We start from the raw sequence: 11,243 nt of genomic DNA on the forward strand, positions 1-11,243 counted from the left end.
TCCCTCTGACATGTTTCAGGAGATTCCTAAACCGACGCTCTATCTTGTCGTTTTAAGTTTTAGGGATTCACGCGTTTTTACTATATATACATTTTGTTAAGTCTTGTTTTGGACATCTAAGTTTTTATCTCGTTTTGTTTTCTAAGGTTGACCTAGCCACCAAAAACGTATTCCGATCTTGTAATCCAGATAGCTTTGATTTTATTGAGTTTTTGCATTCGATTTCTTCTACAAAGTTGTTCCTCTCATTTTTACTTATCTAAGAATGCTTGTTTCAATGTTTTCTGAGTTTATGTTGTTGATGATGAATTTCGGATCTGAGTAATGCGTTAGTTCTTGAGGATGGGATAGATTAGGTGGAGGATCTTAGGATGTAGAGTGTTTAAGCTTTGATTGTATGATTCCCTTCTGGACTAGAGTTAGAATTACTAGTTTCTCTCTGATCAATTGGAACTAGGTTCGAGACATTTCCGCACCCAAAAGGTGTTTGATGAAATGTCTGACCAACTAGTGCCAGAGACTTACGTTCCTAGCCTAAGAGATTAGTTGTCTAGGATGTTTGTTGACGTGAATGAACTTGTTTGTCATGCCTGCTCAACCACGTTTCTCTAGCGAGAGCTAGGTATGGGAGTGGTTAAGTCTGAGTAGCTTTTGCCAAGAGATTGGATTAGCTAAGTTGTGATGTTCATTGTTTAGGGATACTTTGCTTTTGGCATGTTGAACACTCCTTAGACTAGGATACTCCACCGACATCAATTACCCCATCCTTAGGACTTTTATCTTTTTGATTGATATCACATTCCCAAGACTGTTTCATTTGTTCATGCTTAGAATCGTTTTCAGTTTCTCTCATTCTTGCTTGCTTCTTGTCATACATTTTCGTTTCTGTTTCTGTAATTCATTTCCATTTTGTATTTTGACCATTATAGGATTGTTAGAAAAACACTCTCTTGAATTGGCTTAACTTGTGATTGCTTGATTGCATCTTGAGTGACTAGCATCATCCCATTTGGATTGACACCTTAAGTATTACAACGCATAAGGTTAATTGAGACCTACTAGGAGACACAAAAATCTTAGTATCAGATGGTTAGTCAAGTTTCTTGTTCATGTTCTAGAACGATTCTTAGCTATTGAATTCCTTATTTCATTTTCTCATTAATCACTGATCTCTGAAATACCCTAAAACCCAATAATGAGACTACTCACACATACTGAATTGAACAACACAAAGAGATAAAAAGACATAATAGATTAATTAAATAAACAAGGAAAGGGTTTAGGACAAAGAGCATGGATCTCTAGAATCCCAAAATGTGTCTCACAAAAAATAGAATGTGTTCTGCTAAATAGATTTTGGAGTATTTATACACTTATTGAAATAAAAGAAATAAAATATAAATGAAAATAGAATAATTTAGACAAAAGAAATAAGTGTCTAGATCGCAGGCAGAAAGATAGCAAACTTCACCAGACTTCACCAGACTTTTCTAGACTTTAGCAGACTTGTGCACATACTTCATCCGACTTATTAAGAATTCAACATACTTGTCCAAAATTCATGATTTAGTTCAGCTATGGAGATGTCTAAAAGTCACTTTCTGCTTCTTTACTCCAGTTAAGTTTGAATCCAACTAAAAATACTCCAAATCCAACACATCATCTCCACACCTAATCACCACTAAAAAATAAACCGAAAAGACACAAAAATGAACAAAAATACGATAAATGACTCAAAACAAATACTGTATAAATGAAGGATAAAAGACATTAAAAACATGATGTGTCTGAGTGGTAACAGCTTTACAAAGCTTTACAAATATACAGTTTTAAAATTTACCAATCACAAAAACTTTACTAAAAGTATTACCAAAAGCTTTATTATCAACTTTTTTGTACAACTTTCATATACAAATATTTCATACAGCTTTGCATTATTCCATAACAACTTATAGCTTTTCTGTACAGTTTATATACGTTACCAATCAGACTCAAAACATCAATAAAAACATTGGAAAACGTTGGCCTAAGGTTTTTTTTTTTGGGGTAATTTTTGTAGAAAAATTCATTAAAAACTAAAATTCGATAGTTGAATGTAAAAATGAAGATAAACTATTAAACTAGTGTTTTTGTTCCTTCTCTACGTAATCAATAAGGATGTTGTATTTAACAATTCCCACCAAGTCGGTAAGTCCATCACAAATCTATGCTGGTGGACAGTAAATGAAGTTTTGATAATAAGTTGGTAGTTTCATTTTGTTAATGCGGCAAAAAAGTTTGGTGAACATATGACTTGAGCTACAATAAAGAGAAAGCAAAATTAATATTTGGGAAGAGAACAATTGATTATTATGCACACACAAGTTATTAGGTCTGCTATATTAAGTACCATAAAATAAAATATAAGTTATATTTATTTAAGTGCAAGTACAACTACACATGTCGACAGGAGTATATAGTATACATGTGTGTGATTGTGTAAACAATGCAGTATTGAGAATTGAGTGCAACTACAAAACACGAATTTAATAAATAATTGATTTTTCCGTGTTGAGGCGTTACAACGTCGCTTTTCTAACTTTACCAATCATCATAGGTTCTAATAATAGAACTCGTATATCATTAATAAAAAACATAAGAATATATACTAAAATTAAATTGCTTAAGGCCTTAAGCCAGAGACTACACTACAGATAATTTGGTGATACAAATTAAAGCCATGAAATTGATTATAAGAACCGTGACATCTATAGCCTAGTGCTATGTTTTCATTAGAGAACCGACGAGAACTCTTCTTCACCACATGTTCTAATATAATTTAATTAGTTTGTTTGCTATCCATATTCTTTCTTTTTGGAATGAAAATCATAATAAGTCCCATAGGTGTAAATAAAACTGCACAAAAAATGGTAAGCTGAAGAAGTAAACTTTTACCGTATATTGAAAAATTGTTAAAAAAAAAATAGTAAACAGAAGATGTATAAAACAGCTAAGAGTAACGCTTTTAATAAAAAAATTAATATCAATATAATGATTAATAAATATCATAGTGGTATATCCATACCAAAACGGTAAGAGATTACCAATCAAAACCAATAGCCTAATAATATTCTTGGCGAGTAAATACCGTTTTTGTACCACCTGAATTCCCATTCTGGTCCACCGTTTCCTAGAAAAATCACATATTTTGGGTCAACAGATTGAACTATATTATTTTATAGATCACGGTAAAAAAAGACCGAGTCATTTGCATTTATTTTTTTTTTTTTTTTTGTCTAGAAAAGTAGACAAAAGTAAATTGAAATACATTACAAAGAAAAAAGTTCATTAGCTGAAACTGAAAATAACTATACTTTTTATTTTCTACTTTTTATTTTCAACATTTTATTTATGTTGTTTCCATTTCCACTGCATGTTTTTTTACTTTACTTTATTGGTCAATTTTCAATTCTCAATTCTAGATTCCTTTACCAAAAATATAAAATGAAACTTATTAGATTCTCAAAAATATTTGACAGTAATTACTTTTTTTTTGGTTTACAAAAACTCTACATCAAAATAATTCCATAACCACCGAAATAACTAAAAACTACATAACATCGTAATTTTTTTTTTGTTTCTTCTTCTTAATTACCTTTTAATTTCAAGAACTTATACTTTTTATGATGAAAGAAAAATAATAATGACAATTAATTGGTGAATTAAAATTTTGATCCTCTGATAGTAACAGCATGTGATCTGCTACGAGGATATAACAATTCAGATCCCTTCTTTATAGATCCTTCTTCTTCATCTTCTTCATCAATCCTAGCCATTGTCATCCCTACGCTCGAGCTCTTCGGCAAACCGTTTTTTCCCGAAACCGCAACCGCCGCAACGCGAATCTCCTGCCTCTGCCTCTGCTGCTGTTGCTGCTGAAGCTGTTGGTGAATGATCATGTCAATCTCATTCTTATGACCCAAACTCCTAGCCGACGCAGCTCTAATCAGCTCGCTATAATCATCGTCGAAGTTACAATCGAAAGATCTTCTCCGAGAAGAGGCAGAGGAGGAGAAGGCGGAGGAAGTGCTCCGGCTTCTCGGAAAGGGAACCGAGGCGGCGTCTACGGCGGAGGAGTAGTGCGTGCGAGCTGCGCAGCCTGTGATGCTTCTCATGTAGAGATCACGAGCCTTGCTTAGAACTTTTAGAGGCATGGTGACGATTCTTAAAAACCTGTTCTGTTTTTTTCCACTCTTTCCCATTTTTGTTCTTGTGTTTTGTTTTGATGTAATAATAATGATGATGATGGGTTCGGTTTTGGAACATGAAATGGTTTTAAGTAGGTAGAGAGATTATAGTTTAAGGTCAATTTTGAGAAAGGGGAAAATAATAACGTGTTGAAGATATACGAGTGGAACATGGTTTTTTGTTGACTTGGTGATACAGACTTCTTGTAGTAAAATTTTGGATAGGTCCACTATTATATCCGTCCGATCCTCTAACTTTTTCTTTTAAAATTATAGATGTCCAAATAAAAGTTTTATCTAATGAAAATTATACATTTTGTATATATTTTAAAGAAAATTTTAAAAATGCTCATTTTCACTATATTTTTTTATAAATATATCCATTCCCTAAAATTTTATTAAATTTGCCTATAAAAATCTGAGGTTTATTTAAATATGTGCATAATTATATAAAACATCCAGAAATTATCTTTATACGCGTGTAAAATATTATAAGTACCTTAGAAATACTTTATAAGTACATTATAAACTTTATAAATATCTGATAAAATACCTTAAAACTCTATAAATACTTGGATCAAGTTCTCCAACTAATAACCATCTTATATAAATATTATAGTTTTCAAATCTAAAAAAGTATTTTTGATAATAGACAGTTGAATGAGACATTTTTTGAAAATGACCTACCTAACAAAAATACAATTTTTAATTTGTCCAAATTACATAATTAAATCGAAAGTATGATCAAAAGGTTTAATTTGTTGAAATTGATAAAAGACTCATCCTATAAGTCAATGCCTGGGACCGAGTTCAGAGTTCTATTATATAGGCAATTTTTTTTCAGAATAACTGAAGATTTCGACATAAAATATAATTTAGTTGTATATTAAAAAAAGTTTAAGGGTGAAAAACACCATAGGCACCTTCTGTTTACTAACCTTTTTATTGTTAGATGGTGCGTTAAACATGGTAAACAAATTATTTTGTATAAAAAAGTGTAAAACATATCTTTGTGAAAGGATGTGTGTAACTTGTGTTATGTGTTAATTAATCTACCTAAAAAAAAGAAAATTGAATTTTGATTCGGATTTGGGACATTTAAAATTGGATACGAACGTGGCTTTAGCTAGAAAACAATCCCAAATTAAATCATTAGTCAACTGAAAATCCCAAATGTTCCGTTCAATTCGACGATTTGGATACATTGATAAAAACAACAGTATAGAATTGGTTGCCGTGGCCAGTGCTGCGTATCGTATTCGTATCTTAACGCGGAAATGAATCATTGAACACTCTTCTTTAATTTTTATTGTTAGAATTATTCAACTCTCTTTATCTCTTTATTTTTTTGTTTTTTTTTTGGTTTTTTTCTTGTCTATCTCTAATAAAATTTCAACTTCTTGTTTAAGTTAGGATTCAATTTGTCACTCACTACTGGATTCGGGATGATTGATTGTTATCAAAAGTTTGCATGTACGGTTGTACTTGTACCTAACACTTGATTGATAAAAATAACTAAATAGTATTGATTGTCACTCGAATTACCTTTTAACACAAAATTGTAAAACATTAGTGAACAGAGCCATGTCTAGCATTCAATATGGATTTGCAAGTATGAATATTACTCAAAAGACATGGGAAAATGGCGAAAATCAACTCCAACTATTTGCCAAACGCGTTTTCATACATAGACTTTAATATCATGCAAATAACAATCTGAACCGTATTAAAATTGAAATTTGTTCACTGAATTATATGAAATATTGTCAATTTTAACATCTGTTCGAACGGTGTTAAGTTAGAGTTTGTTGATCCGCCTAGAATCTTGTAAAACCACTTAAGGGCCTGGCCTAGTTTAAAAGCACCGGGTGTAGTTGCAGCTGTGGAATTTGCTGAAGCAGACAATTGTGGATTTTATTGTTATTCAATATTTGGAATGACTAATTTAGCAGTTAAAAACATGAGCGATATGAGCAAAGCTTATGACCAAGTTTAATGGGATTTTCTTGAAGCAGTGTTAAGCCGAATGGGTTTTGACAGTAAGTGGATTACATGGATTATGTGGTGTGTTCGTTCGGTTTCTTACCAAGTCCTTCTCAAAGGTCAACCTAGGGGTTCCATTCTTCCTCAGCGGGGTTTACGTCAAGGAGATCATTTGTCTCCGTATTTGTTTATCCTTTGTGCTGAGGTATTGATTGCAAACATTAAAAAGGCTGAAGAGAGGAAAAAATAATGGGTATTAAGTTAGCTTGTGATTGCCCTACTATTTCCCATCTGTTGTTTGCGGATGATAGACTATTTTTTTTTTGCAAAGCTGAGGAGAACGAATGTAAGACTGAAACAATCCGACCCGTTTTTTTAATATTAAATACCCCATAATAATTAATTACAACCCAAGCATACCAAACGATACAATCCGACCAACCAATTCTAGATAACAACATAGACCGACAAATACCAAAGCAACAATATGCACATCGGAACGTAAAACATAACCAACAACCTAACATATTACTAAAACCAACATCATAAAACAGAGACCCTAGATCATCCTCCTCCTCATCGCCAAGATTCCACGCTATACATGCATTACCTGCACCACAAACACAATGAGATGCGTGAGTATTACCGAAAATATCCAGTGACGCAATCCTCCCATCTACGAGCTATACACACAAGCACATCAAGAGTAGAACCACAAATAAAACATAACAAACCAGTCATTAAATAGAACACCCAATAATACATTCACCACACCTACACATCATCACACAAAACAAGTCTTACAACCCAATTGCTTAGATAAGCTCATGGTCCCGCACTCACCTTAAAAAGCTGATTCTAACAACAAATACAACCACGAGAGACTCTCATTGCATCAGTCTAGCCACGACTGTAACGCCCCCGAACCATCCTATGACTACGCAGGCCAACAGAAAGCCACGGGACACCACTATGGGAACTGCACCGAGGTGGTTCAGTCGAGGGACGGAAGCTGCAGACTTCCCGACTGGTCTTCCCTAGCACAATTCCTCCCGCAACCGAGGTTACTTAGGCTTTGCAACCCTCGCGGCCTGGTGCGTTGTGTTGGCCCGGACAAGGCTGGAACCATTTGAAAACCACACATCTTAAATAAAAATGATTTTTAACTTTATTTACTTCATAAAATAAATTCATAAAACATTAATACGAAGATGGCGCCAGGCCTAAGCCCAAAATACGATTAACTTAAATTATTACAAAAACGACTTGCAAAGGCAATGCAACTCTACACCGGCTGTCCTAACGTCGTGTGCTCCCCTCTAAGGCTTTTCCCCACTAAGGTTACCTGCAACACAAATATGGAGTCTTGAGTGCTAACACTCAGTGACTTCGGAAAACTAACAAGAATCCAAAATCCAACCCCAACCCCAGCAAGCAACACACAGCAAGCAAGCTAAAGAATTACATGAAAGCCTAAGCTTACAACATGCAAGACTAAGCTAACAACAAACAAGTCTAAGAAATCAATATGCAAGACTAAGCTATCAACATGCAAGACAAAGCTATCAACATGCAAGCCTAAGCAACAGCAATCACACAATCAGAGATAGCAATGCGGAAGATAGTGAGCTAAGCAAACTAATCTAGCAAGCAATCAATAATCAAGCAAGCAAGCAATATAAGCAATTAAGCAAATAAACAAGCAAGCAAGCAAACTACAACTACAACAGTTAACTTGAATAAAAGAGAAAAAAAATTAATCTTTTAAACAAGTTTTAGTTATGGGCCCGGTATGCTTCCTCTCCTCAAGACCCTTGTGAACACCCGCGCTGCAGCCACAAAGGCACACAAACGGAACATCACTCAAGCTACACCGTCGTGTAGACAGCTGCGGCCAGGGTAGCGAGCCCAGTAACCTCCAAGCTCTTCGTAACCAACCCTACAACTCACGAACATGGGTTACATGAACGCGGCTGTATGTGGTACGGAATCATGAGGACAGCCATACCAAGTCTTACTACGCTAGCCGGAATTTCTCGCGGACTAAACGCATTGAGACCTATAACAATTTTGATACCTTGAGTTCTTATGGTTTTTAAGCTCATAAATTTACAAGTATCCTTACCAAATTCAAGCTCTCCGGCACTAGATCCTGTGTACGGGCATTTCACCTCNCCTCTCCTCAAGACCCTTGTGAACACCCGCGCTGCAGCCACAAAGGCACACAAACGGAACATCACTCAAGCTACACCGTCGTGTAGACAGCTGCGGCCAGGGTAGCGAGCCCAGTAACCTCCAAGCTCTTCGTAACCAACCCTACAACTCACGAACATGGGTTACATGAACGCGGCTGTATGTGGTACGGAATCATGAGGACAGCCATACCAAGTCTTACTACGCTAGCCGGAATTTCTCGCGGACTAAACGCATTGAGACCTATAACAATTTTGATACCTTGAGTTCTTATGGTTTTTAAGCTCATAAATTTACAAGTATCCTTACCAAATTCAAGCTCTCCGGCACTAGATCCTGTGTACGGGCATTTCACCTCGCACACGGTCTAGTACCGAGACTAACCTCTTAGCAAGTGCAATTAAACAAGAAATTCAAACAAGAAAATCAAGTAAAATGCAACTATGCCACATGCAACTTCAGAAACTAGATTGAAATCTAGAGACTAAGCTAAGCATACAAACAAGCAACATGCAAGCATACGAATCTAGAGAAATATCTAGAGACTACTTAAGTTCTTATGGCTTTAAAGCACATGCATTTAAACAAGAAATTCAAGTAAAAGCAACTATAAGCCCATGCAAACCGTGCACTAGATAGATGTCTTTAATTCCCCATCTAGTCCGGTGAAATGAGCATGAACTCACACAACAACAATAACATGCAACCTGAGAATCTAGAGGTCATCTAGAAACTAAGCGCAAATCAATAACATGCAACACATACAAGCAACATGCAACACCAACCAACAACATGCAAGTCTAAGAATCTAGAGAAATATCTAGAGACTAAGAGCTAAACCTGCAACAACTAACATGCAATGCAATCAAGCAACATGCACAAACAAACAAGCAACGAAGAAACTAGAATGAAAATTCTAGAGACTAAGTGCTAGACACAACCTCACACCAACATGCAAGGAAGCAAAGAAAACGAGACTTAACTTCCTAGAAATTAATCTAGAAGAAAAGAAACGAATCTACCCCAAAACCCAACAATAATGCAAAGATTTAACTCATAAATTCTAAGCAAAACCAACAAAACCCCATCTATCATGTGCCACATCACATGCATCAAAACTCACCTGGACTTGGCTTGAAAGAATTGATCTAACAGCTTCTAGTCCTAGCTTGAGACGCGGAAGAGAAAAGCTTCTAAGGAAGAACACTTTCTCCCTAGCTCTAACTTCTCTCTAACTCTCTAACTCTCTCTAACTTTCTTATTTTCTTAAGGAGAGAGATGAAAAACGAAAATGGCTTCACAAGGCTCCTAAGGGGATATATTTATAGTGGAAGTGTGAGGTTTAGTGAGAATTTACATGAGCAACACTTGGCAAAATCGAAATCAACACTTGGCCACCAAAAATTCTTTATTCTCCACTTCCTCTTTGCATGAAATGTGATTGGTCACATTTTAGAAAGTGGAATGACTTTGTTTCCCACTTTTGGCCTTCTTCTAAAAGAATAATATTTTTGCCTTCCACTACTTGCATGCATCCTCATTGGCCAATTTTGATAAAACAAAATTTCCTTGATTTTTTGGAATTTTGTCGGATGGGCCGGCGTCCCTCGGTCGGTCATCGGTCATCTCTCGGCAACACTCGGACATCCTTCGGCAACACTCAGCACTCCTTCGGACATCATCGGCAACACTCGGACATCCCTCGGATGTCTCGGCAACTCTCGGACCATACCGTCCTTCTCGGCATTTCTCGGTCCTTCCCGCATACGCAGTTTCCGCGTAAACTGCCAACTCTTGATCGGTCTTAAGGTCTCGATCACACATCCGGTCACTTCGGTCTTGGCTCGGCCATCTTCCGACTCACAAATTTTTCCTCGGACTTCCTTCGGTCCTTCTTCTTTATTTTTCTTCCCCTTCCATTCTAAGTTCTTTCCGAGTCGTTTCTTCGACATTTATTTTTGGGATTTCTGCCCTTAGTGAGGGTCACTACATTCTCCCCCCCTCCTTATAAGAACTCGTCCTCGAATTCTAGGGTCTTCTCCTCTATTTCTTGGGATGCCAACGCTTCTTGACATCTACTTCTCCATCCTGCTATCACCGTGATCACCATTACATTAATACCTCCGTCGTAATGTTTATGGAAGATTGAACTTCCTCTCCTTTCCTTGGTCTTTACGAGTCCTTCTTGACTTGTTTCAATCTTGGTCGTTCTTCACACCATTACTTAACCTTCCTCCTTCGCTCCTCGGCTCTCTTGTTGACAAGGTCTATTTCTTTAAACACTTGCTACATTCGCGCCATTGGCCGGCCTATCGGAAAGTTTCTTCATCTCCAGCATCCGTCTAGTTCTCCACACTTTAACTTCTTCTGGTACTAAGGTTGCTTCCTTGATGTACCACGACATGTCTACTCCTTTAGACTCCTTAGCTCAATGCTTCTCTTTCTTCAGTTTTTTCTTGACTCTTCTCTTTTCCTCCGAATTATTGAAACGACCGACCTTTTTATTTTCTTTTAAATAATAAATAATAAATATAACATAATAAATAAACTACAACTAGTGGTCCCATACCCACTAGCCACCTAACCACAATCACAACCAACAGCGGAATAACAATACCAACATCGAATAAATAATAATCCAATAAATATAAATAACAAATATCCATANACTTGCATCGACCGACGCAAGATATGCATCGATCGATGCAACGTCGAGCACCGTGATTTCCCCGAAGCTTCTCAATGTCCTACCAACCACATATCTTCTCACTGGAATACCTCATGACCACACAAGGATCATATACATGCCACAAGGGCCGCCACTAAGGCCAAACAAAATGT

At 36.2% G+C, this 11,243-nt stretch overlaps 1 protein-coding gene and 1 long non-coding RNA gene across 2 annotated transcripts; both read right to left on the bottom strand.

Annotated features, from left to right (window-relative positions):
* On the bottom strand, window positions 3,550-4,369 carry LOC104787231. Its single transcript, XM_010512769.2, has one exon. The coding sequence runs from the start codon at window positions 4,239-4,241 to the stop codon at window positions 3,702-3,704; it is 540 nt and encodes a 179-aa protein (XP_010511071.1). The 5' UTR covers window positions 4,242-4,369; the 3' UTR covers window positions 3,550-3,701.
* On the bottom strand, window positions 6,585-9,683 carry LOC104787232. Its single transcript, XR_767814.1, has 4 exons — window positions 9,526-9,683; window positions 7,467-7,554; window positions 7,053-7,328; window positions 6,585-6,819 (listed from the first exon to the last, which is right to left on the bottom strand). It is a non-coding gene; the product is annotated as an uncharacterized LOC104787232 (long non-coding RNA).

This window comes from Camelina sativa, chromosome 5 (assembly GCF_000633955.1).
Source record: "Camelina sativa cultivar DH55 chromosome 5, Cs, whole genome shotgun sequence".
Lineage (NCBI taxonomy): Eukaryota > Viridiplantae > Streptophyta > Magnoliopsida > Brassicales > Brassicaceae > Camelina > Camelina sativa.

What these genes read in the sequence shown, in the direction of transcription:
- LOC104787231 (XM_010512769.2), bottom strand. Translation starts at nt 4,241, where the DNA reads ATGGGAAAGAGTGGAAAAAAACAGAACAGGTTTTTAAGAATCGTCACC.